Source organism: Eupeodes corollae, chromosome 2 (assembly GCF_945859685.1).
Source record: "Eupeodes corollae chromosome 2, idEupCoro1.1, whole genome shotgun sequence".
Classification (NCBI taxonomy): Eukaryota; Metazoa; Arthropoda; class Insecta; order Diptera; family Syrphidae; genus Eupeodes; species Eupeodes corollae.
The window spans coordinates 31,743,758-31,770,088 of NC_079148.1; the positions used below are offsets into that span (position 1 = coordinate 31,743,758).

The window sequence follows — 26,331 nt, forward strand, 5'->3', positions numbered from 1 at the left end:
CAGCACATATTTTTTTTTAAACGATGGATATGAACGATTGTTAGATGAAGAGTCGGATAGTTTTCACCTTCTAACACTTTTGACGTTTCCTCAAAGGACCTTAAAATTTTAACTAAGCCACTTATGTGACTTAAATTAATATTATTAATTTTTTGTAATTCATTTTTTTCCCGCAAAATATTTGTGATTTCGATCCAATTTTTTTCTATGGAAAGCAATAAATAATAAATTGTATTAAATTTAGTACACACATAACTTTTTAAGGATGTGTGAAGAGAACAATTTACACCCAATTTTTAAAATATTTTACAAGTTTAGTGCAAATATTACATATCTCAGCTATTTCAGGGATTTCTTTTATACTTTTTTCTATTATATTGTGTAGTAAATGATTAATGCAAAAAATATGATCAAATGTACGGAGTGCAGCAATCATATTTGACCCCCTGTCAGTCAACAGTATGGCCTTGTGGTTTAAATTTAATTCAAATTCACTTAAAAGTGTTGTGATTTTCAAATAAATGTTTTGTCATGAAATTTCAATGGAATGTTCGGTTGCACTTTAGACAATTTTAGAAATAATCACCGTTACATGATACGCCCTTCATAGATTTTAAACCCAACAGTCTGGAAATCAATTTTCCTTCATTGACATAGTGAATTGTCAATGATAAGTATGCAGTTCTTAAGTAATTATCTGTCCAAACGTCCGACGTAAGTCCATATCCAATATTTTGTACACTTATTATATCAGACCTCACAACTTTTAAGTATTTATTGTATACATTTTGAATATTGCGTGAATATGTTGTAGGGTGTGGTAATAATTTGCCGATGTTAACATTTTGTCCATATTTTGCACCAATAGAAATTAAAAACTCAGAGACATTTTTAAACCACAATCCGTTACAATATTAAACGGTCGGCAGTTTTCTATTGTCCATTCCGTTATCAACAATACACTTTTTTCTTATCTTCAGAGTCTACTTGTTTTGTTTTTTCTGTTTTGTTATCAGATTTTTATTTTTTCAAAATGTAACATTTGTGTTTTACTAAGTTGGATGTACTTTTAGAGTTAATTTTGTGCACCGAAAAACAATTTTTTCACGCCGGTTTCATTTTTTATTGTTTCGAATACATCCCATACCTTACTTCGGCCTCTTTTATTATTAATATTAAATTCACCATTGATAATTTTTGATTTGATAACGAAATTCTTCAACAAACCACTAACACTGGGCATTGAGACATCGGAGTCGTTTGTTATATCCTAGTTAAATATCAAACTTTAATACAAATAGAAACATTCTATAAAAACATTAACTTACATCAGTAATTTCCATTTTATTATTTTTCTGTAACTCTACTTTACCTACATAACCAAACTAAAGCTAGAAGCCAACTAAGCTTTGTAATCGAATTATTTGGTCCACTCAGTATATTCAGTGTATTTTCAACAGTTATAAGTTATAACAATTAACATTGCACACGATTTGCTCACAGTGCACTCATTTTGCCATCAGGTGATCGGGCATTGTACAGTTACTGTCTGTGATGTGGTATTCTATTTCACTGTACACTTTATTGATAATGCAATGAATATGAATACACTGAAGCACTGCACAAGTTTAGAGAGAGCAATTGAATGCATCCATGCAGGCCTCTGGTAGATATCTGTTGAGTTCCTACTAATTTTGACGGAGCAGCGAGCATTGTCCAACGTCATTGTGGTAAGGTGCATCAGCTTGGCAGGAATACCAAAACTCGATATGGCACGGTATAGCTCTTCCCTGTTGACATTGTCATAGACTGCTTTGAAATTGACGAGGTGGCGATGTGTATCGATTGATGTGGCATTCTTGGATTTTCTCCAGGATTTGAGGTAAAGTGTAGATTTAATAGATGATAGATTTTCATTCATCAGTAAATGGCCTAAGTCGTTCACATAATACACTAGGCAGGATTTTGTATTCGATATTTAAAAGGCTTAAAGCTCTATCGTTAATTATTTTTCGGCTACAAGTTGGTGTATGCTTCTTACCAAAAGTTCCGGCTGTGCTCATCAACACTAAAAGCTTAATTCGACTTCAGACTGGTAATAGCTATCTTGATCTCATTTAAGTTGGGTGGGTAGAACTCCTCATCAGATGGATTTATTGAGTCTGCTGGTCTAAAATAGTTTTTTTTTTTCAGATCTTAAGCAAACACCAGTGGTAGGGTTAATAATTAGTTGGCAAAGACTGTGGTAGTCTTACAACATTGAATTTTCTCCCTGTCGTTGGTGCTCCCCGGTGGGCCTCCATAGTTATTCGCACGCGCAATTTAGCACCAACAAGGAAGTGATCTAAATCCACGTGGCTGATCTATAAGTGCGAACGCGAAGTATGTTAGAGGAGTGCCTTCCATGGATAGCTTCATGATCAATTTAGTTACATGTACGATTATCAAGAGACTGCCAAATGCCCTTGTGGATATCTGGTCGTATTGGGCATTTGTCAACACCAAGTACTCTCTGCTACATAGTCGATAAGCCTGATTCCGTTTTTACTTTTTCAGATATGATGTCGTGTGGACTATGTCTTCCGGTTGACCTATCAAGTATGACTTCCTTAACAATTTTGGCATTAAGACCTCCAAGCAGTACCTTTATATTGTTTTTGGGAAATTGCTCAAACATTTTGGCAAGGCGCTCGAAAAATTGTTGTGTGGCCTCAAGTGATGGAATTTGACGTCTTTTAACAACATACTAATTTTTAAATTAAGAAAATGTTAAAATAATCCCTTCGAACCATTTTTATAATAAAATGTTTAACAGTAACTTCATCAAAAAATTTAGAAAGCAAAATTTAACTCATTTGTGGTATTATACTGTTTTCTTGACTTATCTGCACTTTATCCAAACTTAAACGTTCTTTTTAATGGTCAACAGAGTATAGGGACCTTTCGATTAATAACGCATTTCGACCTTTGGTCCACTTTTTCACAATCCAAACGGTATGAATATACACATTTGCTACAAATCTTGTAAAATAATAAAGAAATGCTGAAATACCTTTTTTATACAATCTAGAGTCGGTGATAGCAACATTTATTGCACAACGGGCTTTATCAAAATTGAATTTATTTCATCAGAAATAACTAATCGATTCCACTAGTTTTTCCACATCAAAAAATGATCAGCTCGTCGACATACATATTTTATTTCACGGAAATAATTACATCATAAATTTAGCATAAGCTGAAACTTAAAGAAGCTCGGCTGCTGACGTGCTACGGCAAGTTCAGCTTCCATGCTTCTTTTGTAGCCTAACCGGAGACGATTCTTTAGTATAAGAGGTTGGATGATTTCCGATTCTCTAAAATATTGCAATGTCTCTTTAATTTGGATTAGATTTTCAGAAATTGAAACAAATAATATTTATGATAATTTCAATAGCAATTCGATATTGAATACTTCGACGAACTGTGCCGATGTGAAAAAATATATTAAGGCTCTATCTAATTTTTACAATGTTTAAAATTGAATTTTATGTCTTGAAGTGTAAGTAGTTTTAAACAGGTATTACCGATGCATTCCACATGAACTTTGAAAAAGCACTGGATTCAAGTATATGATCGGGAGTGTATAATCAGGCATATCACGAATTCCATTCCAAGTTTCCGATTGCGAGGGCATTTGTGATAGGGCTGCTTCATATTCAGCACACACAGAATATAATTTTTTGAAAATCCTAAGTCAATCTCGCACTTTTGAGTTTTATATTCTTTAAAACCGCAGTAATGCACAGAAATGCCATGCACTGTTGGTTGATTCACTTTATTCCACTTATTTCATTAATTCTTAATTTTTAAGCTAAAGTTTCTCTATCTAATATTTTGTTTGCTTTGTGAAAAAGTTTTAAAAATATTTAAATGTATACTTTTCCAACAAAGTAAGTATTGGAACAAGAAATTATTAAAAAAAACTGGGTTGCGCAACGGTCCGTGCAGAACTAGGGCTTAGTGACTTACAACTCTTAACCATTCTTGTGTGCGAGTAATGTTGTCAGGGGGGAGGGGACTTACAGTGTTTTTAAGACGAATCCAAACGGCCAATTTGATAAAGCACTTATCATGACAAGCCTTACTCTTGGAGAATTGTTCAATTCCTCGCAAGTGGCAGTTCGTGAAAAAACCTTTAATGGCACGGGCAGGGACCCAAGACCTCTTGCATGACAGTCTAACGCACTAACCATCATGCCACGAGTACGATAAGATGATATAAAAAATTAATCGGCCTTATAAACAAATATTTTCCTACACGACAGAGCCTTCGATTAAAAAGAATAGATCAACGTACATTTTATCCTCTTAACAATAAAATAACACAAATTTTGTTTGATATATTACAAATATTTTATTGAACCAATAAAGACAATGGAAAATTATTTATTTTATTGTGTATTTCTGTAAATGAATTTATATCCTGTTATGAATATTTACAAATTAGTAAAGAGCACACAAAATCAATGATTTTCAATATCATTAAATTATTTTGTGTTATTTTTTTAACTATAAAAAACTACAAACAAATAATAAATGTTTTAAAATTTAACCTTTTCACTGGTTTTCATCTGAAAAAAAAAAAAACAAAAAAATAAAAAATTCTAAATTAACTAAAACTAAAAAAACATCTGTTTTATGTTAATTATGTCCAAAACACTTCAATCACAAACAAAACTACATAATTCCAATTAAAAATTAAGGACTACATTAAATGGTAGAGCCCCCAAAAATAGGGATATCAACAATTAAAAAATTAATTACTCGTAGTACTTTATTTTGTTTTTAAACTTTTTTTGTTATTACTTTTTTTTGTTTCTTTTTTAATAGTAAAACTTGGTTTAAAATTTTAATTTTATTATAATTAGCCCTACGAAACATATCAACAACACGAAGATTTTTCAGGCTCCGCCACAACCAAATTAAAGTCCAAACTACTGGGTCGTGCGAAACCAGTCTTAATGCCATCCCAGCCGTCTTCGACTTTGTATTCGCCCGAACGAATGCGTGAGTAAACTTCTTGTGTTACCATGCGAAATGCTTCTTCAACATTAACACCACTCCGTGCTGAAGTTTCGACAAAATGCAGTCCGTGTTGTTTAGCAAATGCTTGAGCCTCTTCTGTACTGACTTCGCGATGGCTTCCTGCATTAACTAAATCGAGTTTACAACCGACCAATGCAAAAACTGGCCGATGTGGCTCAATATGTCGTTGTGCTTCCATCATCCATAGCGGGATGTGTTCGAAGCTGGCATGATTTGTTATGTCGTACACAAGGAGTACGCCAACTGAATTGCGATAGTAGGATTTTGTAATTGACCGGAAGCGCTCTTGGCCGGCGGTGTCCCAAAGTTGGAGTTTAATTTGTGTGCCGTCCTTCATTTCAATCAATCTGGCAAAAAAGTCAACACCAACTGTTGGATCGGAGAGCTAAAAAGAAACAAAAAAAACATAAGTCATTAGTTTGGGTTCGATGGAGGTGTTGGAGAAAGTGGAATATTGTTTAATTTCGACTATATGTAATTTATGAAATTGTAATTATTCATTAGTTGGAATTTGAAAAACGCGTCTAACAGCTTGTTTATTAACCCTCATTAAACATTTGCATCTCTTTAAATTCAAAATCTTATCATGTATTTTTAGGCTGCTTCTGTTAAAGGGCCTTGCATACGAATATGAGACTTGTTGTGGAGAAAAGACGATTCTCTATATACACAAAAACTGTCTTCAAGGAAATATTGTCAAAAAAACTCGTAAGTCATTGGGACTTATGCTAAAGCATGGCACCATAGAGAAAAACAATCATATATGGTTTAACATCAATTCTGACAAAGCAAAATCAGGCCAAAAATGTATGCTCACAAAAAATTATTTTCTCTAACATTGTTTAACATTGTTACCATGCATTTTAAGCTTGAAGTAGAGGAGAAGGGGACAATTTTCTTGCCATGTTGAAGTTCCTGCTTTACCAACATCACCCCCAGGCAATGATTAGTTTATCCCTATATACGTAACTTAGCTAAAATTGCAAGGGTGAAGTTTCCTGACTCTTCAGGATAGGTTACGGAGATAAGCACTCTTCGTAACTGAACTCCATTCTAGTATGGAAACCGAAATTACTCTTCGAATAATTAATAATAACTCGTTGACTACTTTTGGCTATTGTTCCCGGACAAAGATTAGTTTCTGGAATGTAAAGACGCTTCTAGACTCAGGAAGTGAATGTCCGCACAATGCCAGATTCCTCCAATTAGAGAGAGAATCTATACGGTACAGGATAGATATCTTAGGGTTAATCAAAGTGCGATGGTTGGGATCGAGCAAACACAAATCACCGACACGTAAAACTGTACTCTGGTCATGATCCAGGAAACGCTCGAGAAGCTAGAGTTGGGTTACTCCTTCCAAAAACGGAAACCAGAAGCCTTATTTCGTGGAAGCCCCTTGGGGATACGCTTATCAAAGCTAGGTTTCAGAGTAGAGTACGCACCGACGGAGCTCGCATCTGATCAAGAAAAAGAATGCTTTTTCAGTCAACTAGACAACACTCCTCGCTGAGATTTTATTTTGGTTATGGGTACCTCAATGCTAAGGTTGGCAGTAACAATAACGGGTTAAGGCATGTGATAATGGTGAGAGGTTCATTGACTTCTGCAACGCCAATGGCCTTGTGATTGGTGGCACTATGTTTGAATTAAAACTGTGTCATAAAATTAGCTGTGTCTCTTGGATGTCCGAAACAGAATAGGCGCCGACATGGAACTTGCCCGTGACCACTACTTAATGGTAGCTACCTTTGACTACGTCATCATCATCAGGTCCTCTAACCCCGTATGGGGCATAGGGCGTCAACAAAACGTCTCCATCCTTCTCGACCTGCAGCTAGATACCTTAACTATGGCCACGTCTTTCCCTGGGAGTTAGCTTCCGATAGCACTGCAGATTTCCATGTTGTTTTTGGTCTTCCAACCTGCTGTGACCCCTGAGGATTCCATTCAAAGGACTGCTTTGCAATAACATCGTTTGGTTTCCTCAGTGTGTGACCAATCCATTGCCGCTTTCTGTTGTCGATGTCCAATCGCCTCTAACCTGTCCTACGCCACAATTCCTGGTTAGATATTTTTTGTGGCCAGCGAATTTTCAGGATGTGACGCAGACAGAGGTTCACAAAAGCTTGAGATTTTCTGGAGATGTCGGCCGAGACTTTCCATGTTTCACAAGCATATAATAGCACGGATTTCACATTGGATTCGAAGAATCTCAGTTTAGTGCGTAAGGAGACTTGACTGGATTTACAAATTTGGGACAGGGCACCAAAGGCATCGCGAGCTTTATTTATTCTGCTTTTTACGTCCAGATCCGCACCACCATTTGCTGATACAATACTTCCGAGGTAATTAAATTGTTCGACCTCAACAACGGGCGTGTCATGCAGAATAATACGATGTTGTGTTGGGGGGCCTGTTAGCATTATTTTTGTCTTTTTGCTATTTATTTTAAGACCGCACGATTCTCCTTTCACCCGTAAAGTTTCACACATCTCGTTCAGCCCACTGATGTTATTTGCCATGAGACATATATCGTCAGCATAGTCTAAATGGCTAAGCCTTTCAAATGTTCTCCATTGAATACGTTGCCTCTCAGTTGTACCGACCCTGGCCGTCAGAACATCATCTATCGCTAGCAGAAAAAGAATTGGCGATAAAACATCCCCTTGTCTCACACCCTGACGCACTTCGAAAGAGTCGGATAGCTGCCCATTATGCAACACGAAACCCCTTGCATTGTTGTAGGACTCCTTTATAATGGCAACAATTTTTGGCGAAATTCCTCTCCCAAGAAGTGATCTCCATATACATTCTCGGTTAACTCGGTCATAGGCCTTCTCAAAATCAAACAAACATGAGGTTTAGCGGTGTTTGAAATTCTGCAGACTGCTCAAGAATAATGCGTAAGGTGTTGATATGGTCAACGCACGACCGACCGCTGCAGAAGCCACACTGATTCCTCTTGAGTGTAGTCTCAATTCTAGCGTTTATCCGTTCGAGGATTAAAGTTGAAGTTGCAGTTTTTGCGATCACCTTTTTTTGGTACCTTAAAAATCACTTCCATTCCCTGGGAAAGGTTTTGTTTTCCCAAACAGTTTGTATAAGCGGATGCAAGATACTAGCTTCTGTGGCAGGATCAGCTTTCAGGAATTCCGCTGGTACTCCGTCAAGCCCGGGTGTTTTGTTGTTTTTGAGGAGATTAATCGCTGTTTCAATTTCCGCTACTGAAGGGAGTTCGATGTCAATACCCCTGCATGATCTGCGCATCTCGTTAAGTTGGGGCACTTCAGCACTCTGTTCAATGGGGTCCTCATTTAACAGGGTACAAAAGTGATCCTTCCACCTGCGAAGTTGATCTTCAATTGATACCAATAGTGTGCCATCCACATCCATTACAGGATGATTAATGATGTTTTTTTTTCCCGACAACTTCTTTGGCTATTTGGTACAATTCTCGGATATCTCCTCTTCGTATAGCGTTTTCAACATTATCACCGAGTCCATCTATCCTTACCCTCCTGTCACGTCTCACACAATGATAGACCCTCTTGTGTGCAATCCGATATTCGTCTCGCAATTCATCCTTTCGTTGCGGCGTTTATTTGCAGCTTCAACGATTTACGAACCTCGATTTTTTCCCAGGTGTCTTGGGATATCCAAGACTAACTAACTCTCGTACGCCTAGGTACAGTCTCAGATCCAGCCTCCATAAAAACACTTCTAATTTCACCCCACATCTCGTCAACATCTGAGTCAAAACTCGCATTTAATGACGAAGCTTGTAGTTAATGGTGTTGAAATAGCTACGACTTGGGATCACTTAAAGCATTCGTACTGAATTTTGGATTTCTTGCTGCATTCTGCGATTGTCTAAATACAGCCGCGGTTTTTAATTTGGGACTCATGACGACCAAATGGTGGTCGCTTCCCACATCGGCATTTCGTATATTTCGGGCATCACACATAGACTTCCTACATCGCTGCTGAATCATCATGTGATCAATTTGATTTTCGGTATGACCATCTGGGTGCACCTATGTGACTTTGTTGCACGTCTTATGTTTAAATACAGTCCCACCGATTACAAGACGATTTGCGTTACAAAAGTCGACAAGCATGTCCATTTCATTACGTGACCCCAAACCATTTTTTCCCATAACTCGTTCCAGACCTTAATTGTCTGCACTACCTTGAGCGTTGAGGTCTCCCATGACGATTATGATATCGGCTCTCGGAACACTGCTGTAAACCGAGTTAAGATGAGTGTAAAACGCGGTTTTGTCTTTTTCGGTCGCTTCATAACACTGAACGATTGTCATTATTCTTTCAGATATTGGCGCCCAGGAAATAAGAATGCGCCTAGCTACTTCGTTCAACATAATTCCAACACCATGCAGCCTTTGACCACCCTCTCTTTCATCCTCTCCGGAATACAGCATTCTCGTTTGTCCAGTGTCAGATCTGTATTCAGCTCATTTCTAACGGAATATCATGAGCCTCCAAATTCAACATCGCCAGTCTAAAGGATGCCACGACTCGTCAACAAATAAGGGAAATGCTGTGAAAAATGTTTTCATTTCAGGTGCTGACAGAATAGTCGGTCGGAAAAAGGAAGCAACAACACTTGGCTTTCAGAAGAATTTTGGGCACGGGCATATGAAAAAGGCAGAGGTTCAACGCAGCAACAGCATGTCCGGTGGATGAGCAAGTTAAAAGATGGAAAGAACACTTTTCCTCGGTTTTAAACCGAGTTTTTGCAAACAACGTGTAAGCGATAGATGATTACTGAATTTTGTGTACATCAATTAAAAAACTCGCTTAACTCATTCTCTACAGAAAAACACCAGTATTCCCTTGACATATGATCACTAGCTCCAGAGTCTAATTTAAACTTAATTTGTGTACCAAGATCTTTCATTCCTCTTGATTGGTTACGATCTGACATCAAACAGATGCCCTTCGTATTTTTGTAGCATCTTTGATTCGGCCCAACGTCATTTTTCCGACAGTCTTTTGATAAGTGCCCTATCTTGTTACACTTAAAGCATTTACCTTCAAACTTAAAGGTTTTCTTTGGGTATTTCTTCCCAGCGAACGCCGATTTTTCATGAAAAACTTCACCTTCCCTATCTTCTAATTTCGCTTCTTCCAAAAGTAACCTATCTTTGACAATACCAAACGTAAGTTCTCCACCCGTTAAGTTTTGTAAGGCAGTAGCTAACGGATCGAACTTTTCAGAGAGTGTTAGGAAGAATTGAGCCAACATATCGCTTTCGTCTAGTGATGCTCCAGACATCTTCAGTTGCCTTTCCAAGTTTTCAAAAATCATGATGTGGTTAGCTACTGAATCACCATCATTCATACGAAGCTTCATTAGCTGCTTCTGTACCAAAAGTTGGTTAACAACCGATTTTCTTGCAAAAGATGATTGAAGGCATTCCCACATCTCTTTAGCAGTATTCTTTTCACGGATATAACTTAAGCTGTCGTCTCTTCTAGAAAATTCTTCATATCCTGCATTAGTAGCCTCAACGACTTTCGTTAAAACATTAGCCAAATTAAGCGAGTCCAGATGTGTTCGAACTCTGAACTGATAATCAAGGAATCCGCTTCCATTGAATTGCGGAATTCTACAAAATGGCTCTTTTGACTCGCCCATAAACCTATAGAGTCTGCTGGTTTTACAAACAGATATAATATATTTATTTATATAACAAAGAAAGATGTTGTTCAACAACGTTTGATATCGGAATTTAGAAAATTTGTGACAACTAATTTTCTCATAATATTAAATATTAAAAAACGATTGCTTATGTTTTTCAATAGATTAAATATTCAAGTAATGAAATTTCATATAGTGTCATTATATTTTAGTACCCTTGCAGTTATCGACAATACATCAAACTACGCCAAGAAAAGTTGTTTTATGTTTGATATTTGTAAAAAAAACTACTCCCTCACTTCAGCTTGTTCCAAATTCTTAGAAATCACAAACATCTCAAATATTGTGTAATTAACCAAATTAGTAATAAATAAAATAGCAAAAAGTCCTTAAAAAGCAATTATTGAAAGACTACAAAAATACGAGATTGTCTCATGAAATATGGACAAATGTACACAATAGACTAACGTCTTAGCAACATAATGAAATTGAATGAGAAGGTAACCAAATATAATTGTTGGCGCCTAAGAGCAATTATTATGATACATTTTCAGAACTACATTACTAAGGTCAAAAAATGTTAATGACTCAGTTTTTGTTCAACAATATGCACATAATTGTTTTTCTTTTGAGTCATAAACATTAACCATAGCTACTTAAAACTCATTATCAGATGATAACGTTTATAAAGTCCTATTGATGACAACTTAACAATTATGATAATTAATAAAACATCTAGTATTATAACTATCCTTGATTCACGTTTTAATATTCATATTTTTTTATTTGCAGTCGTTCTCAGAACAAAAACGCAAACCTATCACATACCAATTACATACGCATATCTCACTATACGAGGGTAAGCTTACTATCAATAAAGTTATTTGTTTACAAATTGATTTGTGAACTTTAGTTAGTGGGTATGTATGTCATCGACATCGAATCGACAATGTAAATTAAATTAAAATATAGAGCGTGCCTTATCAACAACAAACTCATGCGATGAGACGTTCATGAACCTTTTTTTTATTATTATTTGATATTTTCTTCGTAAATTATATAAAGCCTTTGTTTTATTTTATTGTTTCATTGTTTTAAAATAAAATAAATTGTATTTATTTAAAATATTACAAAACAACAACATAACAAAATTGAGAATTACCTCAGCAAATTTTCCATCTGTGAAAAATTTAAGCAACGAACTCTTCCCGACTGTGCTATCACCAATCAGGATCAAACGAAATTGATAATCGAAAATAGGCTCAACCATGGTCTCCAATTTGCAGAGATTAGTAGCTTCTTCGGTGTTTGATGAAATTTGTTTTTAAAAAAGAAAAGGAATTCGTCTTTTTATTTATAGAAGAAGATGCACTTTGGAATTTTTGTAGGAATTTGTGTTTTTCTTGTCCGATTTATTTTTGATTGAGTAAACTTTTGTTTTTCTTTCTTTAATTCTCTTTATTTTTTCGTTGATTTGTCGCTTTGAATAATTGTTTTTGTGTTTTTTCTTCTATAATTCGAACCAACGACGCAAAATGTTGTAATGACAATAAATTGATTTACATTTTCTTATTAGAATTTATAGATTCTGGATTTGGATTTCAATAATTTTTATAAAAATGACTCGAGAGAACACTTGTTGGCTTCTTTTATTATTGAATTCAATTGATTTAGTTTTTAAAACGAATAAGAAAGATTATTTCTATAAAAAAATTGTTTTAGTTTAATTCTTGCATCAAAACACTTTTATTTTTCTTTGCAAATTACTTTTGTTTTTCTACGGTGGAGATGCATCAAATATGAATAGACCCGGATTAGGAAGAAAAAAAGTGGTTGGCCTCTAGAGAAATGTCATGAAACGTCAAATAGAAATAGATATGTTCCACATTTAATACATTTTTGAATACCATGGTATATTCACAATAGTCTTCGGTTATATTAGGCGATTTTGCACGTACATTTTTTTTGAATAAAGATAAAATTTCATTTCAGTTCCTTCGTTTAATTGAAATTCGTTTCTAATTTTTGTTTTTCTAGATCACATTCTGAAATTATCTGCTACAATTGATTTAGCTAAAAAATATGTTTTTTTATCGAATTAATATTTTATTTTTTCATCGAATTTGAAAAAAAAATCGAAATTAGAATGGACAAAAACTAATAGTGCATGGAATAAATGTACTTAGTTTTAAATAAAGAGTGATTTGTTAGCTATTCTCTTTTTGGCAACGCTTGTTTAAACAGCTGACGCACTTTTCGTGTTTTGTTTCACTGTCAAACATCTTCAGTTTGGTCTATAATTTAACCATGAATCGTCTTCATCGCGCGCTTCTTCCAAAAAATTATGTTCAGCGACAAAGCTTATGTTTGGCTAAGTAAATAAGTAGAATTATCTATTTTGGAGCAAATATCAGCCAGAAGCATTGCAAGAGCTACCAATGCATCCAGAAAAATCCGCAGTTTGGTTTATGAGCTGGTAGCATCATTGGACCCTATTTATTAAAGAAGATGATGCGAATGGTAAAGTAACTATGAATGGTGAATGCTTCCGTGAAATGATATACAACTTTTCTTTGCCCAAAATGCAAGAGCTTGACTTGCATGACATGTGGTTTCAACAAAACTGTGCCAACTGCCACTTATTATTATTGAGAGGCGAATGCGGTGAACATTTTATTTCACGTTCGGGACTTAACGCCTTTAGACTATTTTTTTGTGGGGCTATGTTAAGGCCCACTTCAATTCACGCATTGGAAGACAACATTGTAGCATTTATTTGTGAGATACCGGCCGTAATGTTGGAAAGAATATGACAAAATTAGCTTTAGCGGATGGAACATTTCCATGAAATAATCTTCAAACATTAAATTATATGGACCGTACTATAGATTCAAATAAAGATTTCGTGCGTTTTACTGAATTATATGTTTTTTTTTAACAAACTTCTTATAGCTTTGAAAAAATCCCCCTTATCACTTAATTGAATAAAGAAACTAACATTTTATAATTTGCCCTGACCCTATGGTATACCATATTCTATAACATAACATAATACTAATAAATGTTTTTGAACTATTCTTTCCATTTATCTTCACTACCCGCACGCTCATTTATTTAATTTGCTTAATCGAAAGAAAGGAAAGCTGATTATTCAAAATTTATGAATCATATTCTTGAACGCGGGAATGATTCTATGGGACCAATCCATTTTCGTACTCGTATTGTGGCGAAAGTTCGTAAAGATCTCAACATTCATAAATCGGCTGTTGCGAATGGTACCCCCGCTATTATTCTCAAGAGGTGTTCTTCCACGCCGGCACAACCACTGAGTAAGCTTATTCATTTGTCCTATTCTCCTGGGCTCGTTCCGAGTAGTTGGAAAACTGCATTTGTTCAGCCAATCCCAAAAAGAGGCTAATCTTCTTCTCCCACAAATTACCGACCGATAGCACTAACGTCCCTCTTTCTAAGGTCATGGAAACACTGATTAACTATCAGCTTAAGAAATATCTTGAAGAACGGAGGCTTCTTAATGACCGGCAATACGTCTTTCGTATCAATAGGTAAACTGATGATCTCATGGTTCATCTCGCCGAACAGTGGAACAAATCTTTACATTGTTTTGGAGAAATTAAGATTATTGCACTTGATATTTTTAAGGCATTTGATAAAGTCTGGCATCTTTCTCTTTAATCGAAAATGTGTGCTTTTGGTATTGACGAATCTCTTCTTCGTTGGATTATAAATTTTCTTTCGAAATATTCAATACACGTTGTTTTGGATGAATTCAAGCATGAAACCCATAAAATAAATGCTGATGTGCCCCAAGGGCCCCGTTTTGTCTCCTGACTTTTTTTTCATTTTTATAAAAAAGATCTCCTGTCTGCTACTTCTAATCCAATATTGTATCGCTGACGAGAGCACTCTTAGCTCTTCATATTTGTTTCCAGGCTCACAACCCTCCTCTCCGGATGTGGAACCGCAACGGCAAAATATGATAAGCTCATTAAATTCCGATCTACACATCATTGTACAATGGGGAATAAAAAACGCTGTGGAATTTAATGGTTCGAACACATGATGCTGTTTTGTATCGTTAAAGCGAGGTACATAAGGTACAGGTACATACCGTACATTAAAGTACGGTGCTACCAAAATTACTTGGAATACAAAAAAAATATTAAAGCTGACCAACTGCAAGTGTCCTACGACCATACAAGGATACATTTTCTTATGAAACTGCAATAATGGTGTCAGATAGATGTTGCAAAATTGCAGAATGCAGTCAATTTTGCAAAACGTGCAAAAATGGCGCATCAAAACAATCAAACTAAATGAAACAAAATAGAAGCAAATACATTTTACAAGCAAAAAATAAATAATCAGCCCTATCATGAATTCCATCGTTATCGGAAATTTTTACGAATCCCGAAAAACTGTATCATGAAATCCGTTCGTAATGCAAAATTGTATGAGATTTTCCACTACGAACGGATTTCATGATACAGTTTTTCGGGATTCGTAAAAATGTCTCATTACGATGGAATTCATGATAGGGCTGAATGTACTAACTACTATAGACAGTACACAGAAGATCTTAATTTCATACTGCCAAATCCTTGAAATGATTTTTAATGCAAAGCTTAACTAGAAAAAGCAAAACTGGAAATACAGAAGAATGTAGAATAGGAAAGAGATCTGCCCAGAAAACAAAAATTCTTTGTCGATCATTTAAAAATTAGTCCTGACTAGCCGATGGTTTTAGTGCGGTAAAAGTCCCACACTACTCGGTACCGATTCTTTCCGAGTCGTCGCCTGGATAAACTATTGTCGTATGTGCAAACTTGAGGTTTTGAGATTTGAATGCAGTTTTTTCAATTTTTCTGTAAAAATCTCTGAAATCGTTTTTTCGATATCTGTCCTAGTTTCCGAGATAATCAACTTGCGTTTTGTAGTATGTGTATAGGTTTTAATCGTTTTAGTAGTTAATTGTCGTATGTGCACCAAAATGCTGCAACAACAATTCAATCTCATACAAAATCTGTCATTTTTTCGTTCGGTAAACAATTGTCGTACGTATGCAGAATATTGATAACAACACTGCCAATTTGTTATACGATTTGGAAAACGTTTTTACATTACCAAGAATGTATACTTCCAACTTTTGTTATAAAAGATAACTTTCCGTTTATAACCTAACTGGAACGCTTATTATACCTGGCTTTGATAAAATTACATACTGTGTTTTATGGAATAAGACTGTAAGCGGGCGATCTGGAAATGATATCGCAAGTGCACTCATAAAAATTTTGGACAAAGTTCTTTATGTTTACCGAAATATAAAAAAAATTATTTTGTGGAGTGATTCATGTGTTCCACAAAATAGGAACAAAATCACTTCAACTGCCATCCTTCAATTTATTCATGACTGTCAGAATTCGGTTGAAGAAGTCATACAAAAATTTTCTGAGCCACGGCATTCTAGTTTGCAGGAAGTTGATTGTGTGCATAGTGTCATCGAAAAATATTTAAGAAATATTGAAATACCAAGCCAAGTGACTCTAATTCGACTTTTTAAAAAAACTTATTTTTCTAACGTGACATTAATAATATTACAAATGAATCAAAAAGATTTTAAAATCTATGCCTTGAAATCGGTTAACCTAGTTTTTAAACAATTAAAGTATTTTCAAAGCAAATCTCTTATCTAAAACAAAGATGGTTTATATAAATAGGGATTAAAATTTCATTCAAAGACTTAACTTACATCTACTACAATTTATCCCAACAAGAAAAAGGACGCTTTTCAAAGAAATGCAGATGGAACGACAATATAAAAGCTTTTATCGGGCTATTTTAAAATTTAAAAAAATTTTACCTGATACCTGTACTGAATTATAAATTAAAAATATTTATTATAATAATATATTATTTTTTTGTTAAAGTTTAAAAATTGAATTTTGCTGTGAACTAAATGTGATTTTTTAATTTTTTCGTTAAAACCATAAAATATATATTTTATGTATTGAATTAAATGTTTATTTACTTTTTTAAGAATTAAAAGTTTAAGTTTTTTTTATTGAAAGTACCTATCAAAATAAATTTTTAACTTTTTATAAGAAAAAGGTTTTACTCTGTTTTTTTTTTTTTCATATGTAATATATTTTCAGTGTGTCGTATTTTAACACTTTTGTCGTATTGGACTTGATTATTTTTTGTCGTATTTGTCATAATTTTGTCGTATGTGTTTGAATGACAAATAATTTTGGTGAAACCGTTACATACGACAACGGCATATTGGAGAAAATCGCCTAATATTTGTTTCTGCATTGTTATATTAAAATAATTGAAACCTTTGTATATTGATTTGAATAGTATTATCATGAAACACAAAATTTTGGTACGAAAGGCGGACCATGGGGGCGCTTCCTATACGAAAATTATGTGTGGAATCTAAGAGCGACTGGAAGTATAAAAATATTGAAATAAATAAAAAAAATAAATTACTCAAATGTAAACAAAAATCAGTCGTTGCCAACGTTACCTGAGATTTGTTTTATTCATACTTATCAATGTATAGAAGGTATGCATATACAATACATTTAGTTGTATGTGTTTTAGATTTGTTAGCAGAAAATTGTATTCATTTGATTTTAGATTTTGTATTTTTGTGAAATCTGAAAATTTAAAAGCAACGTTTTCAAATTTTAGTTTTGATACAATGCTACGTTGCCATATTTCGAATTTTTCCATAGCAAATACATTTGATGTAGGTATTTTTTAAATTTGTTTTTTTTTTTTTATTATTGTAATGTGGGTAGTGGGTGGGTTGGGTAGGTATGTAGAAAAGTAAGTATTAACCCTAAAAAGATAATCATATTTTTTAGTGCGTGAAAGATAATCATACGTCTTAGAGACGTATTGCACTTATTAAGCGCGTTTAAAGATGACAATTGATTTTTCATCATTATTTTGTATTTTAATTCATTTTAATTGGGTTATTTTAAGTAAAATGATTCAATAATTAAGTACAAAAGAAGTAAAATTTGAGCAAAATTTATAAAAAATCTGAACCACCTTTGAAAACAGAACGAATAAAATTCTTTATTTTTTTAAGAAACCTTTGAGTTGACTTTGAGTCTTAATATTTGGTAAATTAGTTCATTGAGGGGTAAGCTAACTATAAAAAAAAGTTTTAGTAATTTTTGAAAAAAAAAGTTTTTTCTCCATATACTTTTGTTCAGTGCACAAAAGTTTCATAAAAGATAATCATACGGCTCCCAGACGTATAACATAGTCATTACTGGCCCTTATGCATCTTCAGCGTAAATTTTAAGATGCACCATGCAAGCTCTGACCTAGTCCTGAGCAAATATAAAAAACTAATGTAATACGGCTTATAATTGAAAAGATATAACAATTTTTCCCCGCGCCATACGTCCCGCAGACGTAGATTATCTTTCTAGGGTTAAGGAGGTTGGTGTGTATTAAGATGAATTGTAAGGACTTAAGTCGTTTCATATTTGGAGTTAAGTCATGACTCAAGCTAGAATAAAACAATCAACTTAAAGGGCCAACGCGTTGAGTCTATGACGTCATAAAAACATATAAATATTCTGTGTCAACGCACGCACTGTCAACGTTCACAGCGTCAATGCTTAAGATGTTGAATATCACACGATTAGAAAAAATAATATTTATTTAAGCCAACGTTATTTTTATTTTTTTTTCATATTAGGGTGTCAAAGAATGTTAAAATTGGTACAGTGTAAGCATATTCATATCTATTGTGTAGTTTTAATTGTAGATCTACAAATGACGTCTTTTTTACGTCAAAGAGCCAACGCGTTGACCGTTTACGTTGACCTTCTAATGGTAGCATCAGACTTTTTTCTAAACAGCTGTGTTAGAATTGGAAAAAGAGAATTTATGCATGTTTACCTATTTTAAAACATATTTTCTATATTTATAGTTTTGGAGTTAAAATAGGTACATGAATAAGTACGACAGTATTTATTTAGGTTGGCAGGTTGTTGCGTAGACAAAAATGTAGGGAAGTTTCTAGGGAATAATTTTGTTAAATTAATGTATTAAACCAAAAAGGTATTACTATTCTTCTCACCCTCATTTTGGTAGTTTTAAAAAACGGACAAATGGCTAAAGATTACTACACTATCTTCTTCTTGCTTATTGCGTTCTTAGGAAAAAGGTCAAATGGTTTTGGTTTGTCAGGTGTAATTAATTATTTAAGTTATCTCGTTTTAAAAATGACATTCTAATTTTAAGGAATTTAATTAAGGAATAAAGATAAAAAACCTTAACATTGAAGAAATACACATCAAATTTCAAATCAAAATTAAATAAATTTTTTATTTCCAACAAAATCTTTGTCAATTTTAATCTTCACCTCAATTACTATTGATTCATTTCCACGGTGCTAACATCAAATTAACTAAAAAGAGTTTTTAAATAAGTGACCATTAAAGCTGTTATTTTAACATGAGTATATTTTCAATGTAGCGGCTTGGACGCAACTCGCACTGATAACTTCCCATTCCGATTAACTACTTAACTGTTGGATTTTAATAAAAATTATGTAAATGTGGCAAATAATATTTTCTGTGAGATAAAACTAATTTAAAGCCAATGTTTTTAATTTTTGAAAATGTATTTGAGTTAAAAGTACATTTTTACCAAGTATCAGTATTGTTTTTTTTTATATTTTGTACAAAAACTGTCAATTAAATTTTTCTCATAATTTTACCAGATGTCAAAAACATTATTTTTTGTTACATAAAATTGTTTTGGAGATAAAATCATTTTTTGTTCGTATAATTTTCTAGGCGAACAATATTTTGTTTTTCAGTTTTTTTGATTTATAAAAAACGTTAATTAGAATTTTTCAAAAAATATATTTCTTTGGTATCGTCGTGAGATATTTAGGGTTAATCAAAATATTTACCCTTTTTTCAAGTTACTATGTCAAAAAACCACCCATGCAATTTTCTTGAGAGCCCTTTTTGCATCTTTCTTTATTATCTGTCGGTATAACAATATTTATTTGAAGTCGATATCTCTGATTCTTGAGCAATGGATGACGAAAAAAGTTCCCAAACTTACGGATGCACGAACTGTATATACGTACACGCACAGACAACTCTCTAAAAATCTTTTATTTCGACTCTAGGGAACTTGAACGTCGAGAAATGTCAAAATTTTGAATTTGACAAATCGGACTCATTACAATACTTCCTATGTTAAGTTAAAAATGTTCGCACTATTATTAGCATGGTTGAAAAATATTTGTCTCATTTGAAAATGATTAGAAAAAAATAGGGAAAACCTTAATTTTTCTAATTGGCAACCACAAAATGTTTGTATTCTAATTTTTCTTCTATTTTTTGTCCTGTGTGTTTTTTTAAATGATTTCATTGCCAATCAACCAATCAAACAATCAAAATAACAAATTATACAAAATATAAATAATAAATTATAACAAAAATTTATTTTCATTGACTCCCTCGAACTTTCGCTGAATTTGTATACATTCTTCTCTATCTTCTGTTTTTTCTAATAATCTGGAAATTTATTATTTTATTTGGAATTCTCGCTCTTTTTTACTCCCACCCCAATACATTCCACATGCAAAACATGTGGAACGAATTGTTTAGGAAGTCGTAAGAAGATGTCAGGTCGAGCGTTTCTTCTTCATGATAGTACTATTCAATTATATATACAAAGTTGAAACATTATTCAATTCACAAATGTTTCTGCATATATCATGTAATTTTCAATAAAATCCACCGTCGGGTTTTCGGGAAAAAAATTACATTTTCCCAAAAATAGTCGAATGTAACATACGACAATAGTTTATCCAGGCGACGGAGTGTTTTTTGAAGATCTTAACAAACAATTACTAAAATTGTAATCGTTGGATTTTATATTCGCTTACCGTTAAACTGGGTGTAATTTTTCTTATATTATAATATAATATACTATAATTTTATCTCAGTATCATGATTATCTTATCGGTTTTCTAAATTTTTAGTTATCTAAGCAGCTTGTAACACCCTTGAAGTATTAAATAGCTTTATAGATTTAAGGCATAAACGAAAACTGAATTAAAAGCAAATTTGGATTTCTTTAATATTTGAAAAATGTGCTTATGTTTCGTTTTTTACAGAATTTCTCACTTTGTTAGGAAGACGAACAATGTTGTATGTTCATTTTTTGTTACACTCCTGAGAATATAGAAATCTCCGATGTCTTAGAATTATTAAACGTGCCAAATGTGAACACAGCCTTGACTCCACTTTTTGACAACTAGAAAAAAGTACTTTTTTAATTGTCATTTCCCTTAGAGTTATACAAGAAGACAGCACTGCATATTAAAATTCAAAATCTGATAAAAAAAAGAGAGAGAAGAAGAAAAAAGGGCCTTTCCCGTTTAGCGAAACATTTTAGAGCCCATAGAGGACAGTGAGCCAGTGACAGATGTGTTTTGAGAATTACGATTCAGATTGCCAAAAAAATAACTTGTTCAAAGTACAAAAATTATCACAAAATCGGAAGTGAAATACCGTGAATTCTTAACAATAAAAAAACAAAAGCCATCATCATGCCAATTAACAATAGAGAACTAATGAGGGCAATTGCTCTTGTCTCGGACAATGCAAATGTCCGAGTGTCTGTAAAACAATCTGGAAAAGGTGCATTTGTTTGCGGAGCTATGTGCATGGCAGGAGGACTGCTATTGGGACCTCCTGGCCTAGCAATTGGTGGAACCCTCGGAGGATTAACTGCATTCAAGATGTCATCAGGTGAATGTGCCTAGATTAAGCAAGGCTGACGTGTTTTTGCGTCATTCGCTGTGTGAAACATTTGTATAAAAATAGAAATATAGCAAAATTATGATTTGTTTGTTTTGTCTTTTTTCTAGGCACTTTCAGACCTATTGGTGAAATACTCATGAACGATCTGACGGAGCAGCAACAAGAACAACTCGTTCAACATGTCCAAGCTGCCGTAGCCGATGTTGGTGTCTCAGATTTGGCGCTCTTAATACCTCTGCTGGCCAGAAACACCGACATCCAGACCGCCGTTCTGAGAACAGTCACTTCCTTTGTGACGAACGAACTTCGTATGCAAATCATTGACTGATCCGAAGTCTTTTTAGGTGCGATACTAAATTTCCTCAAGTAATTGGGAACATACATTTTTTTTGGAAACATAAACAAGTGCAACTTATAGTGTAAGGTTTTCTATGTATTTTAATAAATATGTTTGTATTTTTAGGCTTAGATAATTATGATAATAACGACAAACATTTTGTTTTTGTTTAACTTATTCCCAATCGACATTGACTTGTTCCCAATCCTCTACGAATGGCTGATCGATAGTATCGATCATGACCCCACAATACAGGCAATCGGAGGCAAGGATGTTTTCGATCTCAGTTTTGATCTTCTCACGGCTTAGACGTTGTTGGTTGGTTCGTTCGGCTATAGCAATCGATGTGGTTAGAATATTTTCCAGCTGTTGCTTCAAACTGGACAGACGACGACTTTGCTCGGATGTGAGCATTGGAATGATTTGTTTCTCTAAGCAGTCGCCGTGAAATTTGTGTCCACAGGGGAACACAAAGAACGGCTTGAGAAGAAGATACGACTCACAAATGGCACACGGCTCTTGAGCACCAATGCGAACCGATCGATTGCGGAGTCCCTGCAGATCGCTGCGAACACGTTGAGCCTGTTTGAAAGATTCTGTCATGTCGGCTTGGAGGGCTTGAATTTGTTCATTGTAGTTCTGTTGCGGAGATAAATTGTTTTGAAAATTAAGTTGACCACCATTTTGTTAAATAATCTATTTACCTTTAAAGCAGTGCAAATGGCTTCCTTGAAGTCGTCGATTTTTTCGAAATCTGAAAAGAAAGGCAGAAGGTCTTCGATTCGCAGCAGTTCACATTCTTTTAGAAGTTCTAGAGCTTTCTTTACATCGTTCGTTCCTCGAATATCGTGCTGAGCTGTAGGCATTTAAAATAGAAACAATTGCCAACGTATTCCTTCTCCAACAACAATCAACTTACCAATTCTCAACCATAGCTTTCTCCTGGTCTCCTCATCCGCAGGTTTCGAAGCAGTTACTTTAGCCTGTTGAATGTTAAATGTCAATGCCAATTCCACCGCTGCTTCCCACATCTCCAGAAGGCACTGAAGAAAAACACAAGCATTCTTTGCCTCGTGCTCCAAGCAAACCCGCAACGCATACTTGACTTCGTAGTGGACCAATGTTATATCAGTTCCCTCATTCTCCAGATACTTGTCCAACTTTTCGGGTTTGTATTGGGCGTATAAGCGTAACAAGTAATTGTGTAACGCCTGTTTTTGCTCTCCCAAGGAATAGACGGCGTATTCAAGATACTTGATGATTTCTTCAATATGCACCTGACTGTCCAAGCAGATTAGCGTGGGTATCAATCGTTCCAAATTTAGTTTCTTTCCCTGTGCCATGAGAGCAGCTACGGTTTCTTGGGGTAGTTCCTCCATTAGAATTGGTGCGTATTTGTAAAACATCTCTGGACTTCTTTGAGTTCTTAGAACGCTCAAAGCTTGAGGAAATTTCTGTTGGTTAATATGCTGATTGATGACTGATTCATAGTCGTGATTCACAGCGGCCAACATTGAAAGATTGTGACTGTCGCCATGGGAAGCCATCAGGTCATATATCACCGAGCGATTGTTGCGAATACACTTGTCCACTCGAGGTGTTTGCAGGAAACTATCGAACTCCGATTGCCAGTCCTGCTTCTTTTGCTCATCCAGACCTGGCCAGGAGATTTCGGTGAGGTATAGTTCCACCAACCACACAACCAACATGGTTATCTGGGTAAGATCCTCGTTGCGCAGTTTGTCAAGGCGATTCTTCACGTAAGTCATCAAAGGACGTTTGTCTTCTAACGAGAGGAACTTGAGACAAATCTGTTCGAAGTTTATTTTCGTATTTGAATATATCTCCGCACTGCGGAGGTACTCCTTTTGGTCGAAGGAAACTTCTGCTTTTCGCGCCAGCACTATGTCCATTTGAGCTGGGTTCTCCGCATTCTGCTCGGCTAAATCGTACATACCCTTCTGCAAGTACAACTGCCATAGGTTCCGTTTCTCGTGGGTGACCCGATAGTGGAATATTTGTTTGGGGGTGTAAGCGTAAATGGAACCATTGAACGGATCCATCACGATGTCCAGCAACTTACCAAACTGATCCGAGAAATACTCTTCATAAACGGGCTCTTGGTTGAGCAAGCACACGCCGGTTATGTGGTCGGGATAGAGAAGCAACGCATGGAACTGTGTGAGCATGATGGTTTTTGGGACGAGCTGTTTGCGTTCCTCCACCGAGAGTGGCTTCAAATCTTGAGAGAACGGAATGTTCTCTTTGCCGAGAATGAAATTATCTTGCGTAAGGTCCTTGGAAAGCTCACCAAATCGGATGCCGTTGCCATTTAACCAAGCATACCGAGTTGGCCACTGAGATTCTACGTGAAATCCAAGAACCGAGTATTTCAAGTCGGTTTTAATCTCTTCCGCGAGTTGAGCTCGCATGCCATTGACGTAGGCATTGAAAATGGTCTGAAGCGAGAACTTATCGTCGATTGTTTCGTGGAAGCCATACAAACAGTCTGGCGTAGCAGCTAGAACCACATACTTGCTTGAACCGGGAACTCGAAAGAAATCCAACCCATTGATGGGATACTTCATGCGACCCAGGCCAAGGTCATAGATCTGTTGGACAAATTTTAAATGAATTAGCAAGCATCTAGAAGTTGTGTCATGGTGGGTATTTTTAAGAAGCGGTGTGAATGAGCAAATCAAGAAGAAATTGTTGTGTGTGTTTCAGAAAAGAAAGGGGATAATCATAGCCATTTACCAGTCCATCCAGTTCCCTCAGGCCGTAGAGGGGAATGTATGAAGGCAGCTAATTGATTTAATTTAAGGTCAACATGTTTTTTTTTTTAAAATTACAAGATGAAAAAATTATGAATATGGAACGATGATAGATAAATGCATCAATCATTATTTAAAAAAAAAGATTTTGTTTACCTGTTTTCGATACGATCTGTCGCCATCTTGATTGAGATCGATTTCAAAAATTAATCCTCTACTGGTTCCAATTAAAATTGGCCCAGTTGAGGATTCGTCACCTTGATAGACATTGAATCCGACGGCGGTGACTTCGTGGTCTTTGAGTTTTTCGATTCTCTTCACTTTGTTTGTTTTGCCATTTACATAAATCAATTCCGGCGAAAGTCCTGGAGTCTTTGAGGCTAGCGTTATAAGCAAGTGTTGTCCGGTGTGGTCGAGGAACATCTTGGTAATCGTATGTCCATTTGAGTATTTGTCCAATGGGATTTCTGGGAGCGAATGTTATTAGTGAGTTCAAAAATAAAGTGTCATTAATACGAACCTATTGGTGGAGATGCCTTCGGAAGCTGATACTTGAGGAGAACCTGCTGTGAGACGAGGCAGTAGAGCCAGTTGTGAGAGACGGTTAGGTGCGTTATATCGGAGTATGATTGAGGAATATTTAGAAGCATCTTACGCTTCGTAAAGATGGGTTGTTCCTCCTGCATTCTATAAGTAATATAACCCGAGCTGGGCGGATCATTGGAACTGCTGAGGAACTTCGCTTTGGACTCAGGCTGACTCATTTTTTATGTAGAATCAAGAACTGAGGGAGAGTATTGCAAAAGGAATACGCTTATTTCTCGTAAATGTTTAATGATAATATTTTTGCTGCTTAAATTATTCACTTCTTTTAGTTTTTGATGTTTCCTTTCTTCTTATCTTTTAACTTTTCCAACAACAACAACAACAATAACATATATCTGAAGCTGTCATTTGTCAAATATTGAAATACGCACTGCCATCTGACGGTTATAAATTAAATGTTCGGAACGGAAATGTGGAATAAAAGCGACCGTTAAATTTGAAAATAACCTCTAAAGATGGAAGCTGAATCTTTAAACAACCATACAAATACAAAAACTTGGTATGCTTTGAATCTTTAGCAAAATAGTAAAAAGTTAATAAGGATATTAAGAGTAACTAAAAGTTAAATAAATGTCAAAGTTAAAATCATTAATATAAGAGGGTCATAAAACATAAAATTATTTATAACAATAAAATTATCTTAAATATTGTTTGAGTTCAGGCAGACATGTTTTTTTTGTTTTTATTATCTAAAGAAGTTTTCCTTGTTTAGCTCCGAAAAGGGTTCTTAACGGAGGAATTATTTATTTCCTTATTATTTTTGAAACACAGCTACTGAATGCTTTGTGAATTTACTTTTCATTACCCGTGTTTTTTTGGCATTCTATAAATAGTTTAGTAGAGAATTCCCAATAAAACGCATCGGCAGTACCAAGATTTTTGTATTAAAAAATTGGTACAACTGAACACAAATAAGAAAAATCGAATTGACAGTTTTTTTTAAAAAAAATTAAAAACCTAAAAAAAATTTAATAAAAGTTGGTAAAAAATTGACTTTCGACTCAAATAGCGTTTCAAAAATTAAAATTA

General features: G+C 34.8%; 3 protein-coding genes across 4 annotated transcripts; 1 reads left to right on the forward strand and 2 right to left on the reverse strand.

Moving 5' to 3' along the window:
* Positions 1–4,435: 4,435 nt before the first annotated feature.
* LOC129947077 (ras-related protein Rab-39B) lies at positions 4,436–12,576 on the reverse strand. The gene is made up of 2 exons (XM_056057510.1): positions 11,916–12,576; positions 4,436–5,473 (listed from the first exon to the last, which is right to left on the reverse strand). Exons 1-2 carry the CDS (start codon positions 12,021–12,023, stop codon positions 4,925–4,927), a joined length of 657 nt encoding a protein of 218 aa, XP_055913485.1. The 5' UTR covers positions 12,024–12,576; the 3' UTR covers positions 4,436–4,924.
* Positions 12,577–21,203: 8,627 nt separating this feature from the next.
* Positions 21,204–22,079, forward strand: LOC129945462 (protein C19orf12 homolog). The gene is made up of 2 exons (XM_056055229.1): positions 21,204–21,573; positions 21,693–22,079. The coding sequence occupies exons 1-2, from the start codon at positions 21,372–21,374 to the stop codon at positions 21,911–21,913; spliced, it is 423 nt and encodes a 140-aa protein (XP_055911204.1). The 5' UTR covers positions 21,204–21,371; the 3' UTR covers positions 21,914–22,079.
* On the reverse strand, positions 21,998–25,585 carry LOC129945461 (vacuolar protein sorting-associated protein 18 homolog). Of its 2 annotated transcripts, XM_056055226.1 has the most exons (6): positions 25,217–25,585; positions 24,853–25,163; positions 24,680–24,727; positions 22,842–24,534; positions 22,627–22,778; positions 21,998–22,561 (listed from the first exon to the last, which is right to left on the reverse strand). In XM_056055226.1, the coding sequence occupies exons 1-6, from the start codon at positions 25,458–25,460 to the stop codon at positions 22,097–22,099; spliced, it is 2,913 nt and encodes a 970-aa protein (XP_055911201.1). In that variant the 5' UTR covers positions 25,461–25,585; the 3' UTR covers positions 21,998–22,096. The 2 variants fall into 2 exon arrangements, with proteins under 2 accessions (XP_055911201.1, XP_055911203.1); XM_056055228.1 differs by lacking the exon at positions 24,680–24,727.
* Positions 25,586–26,331: the final 746 nt, after the last annotated feature.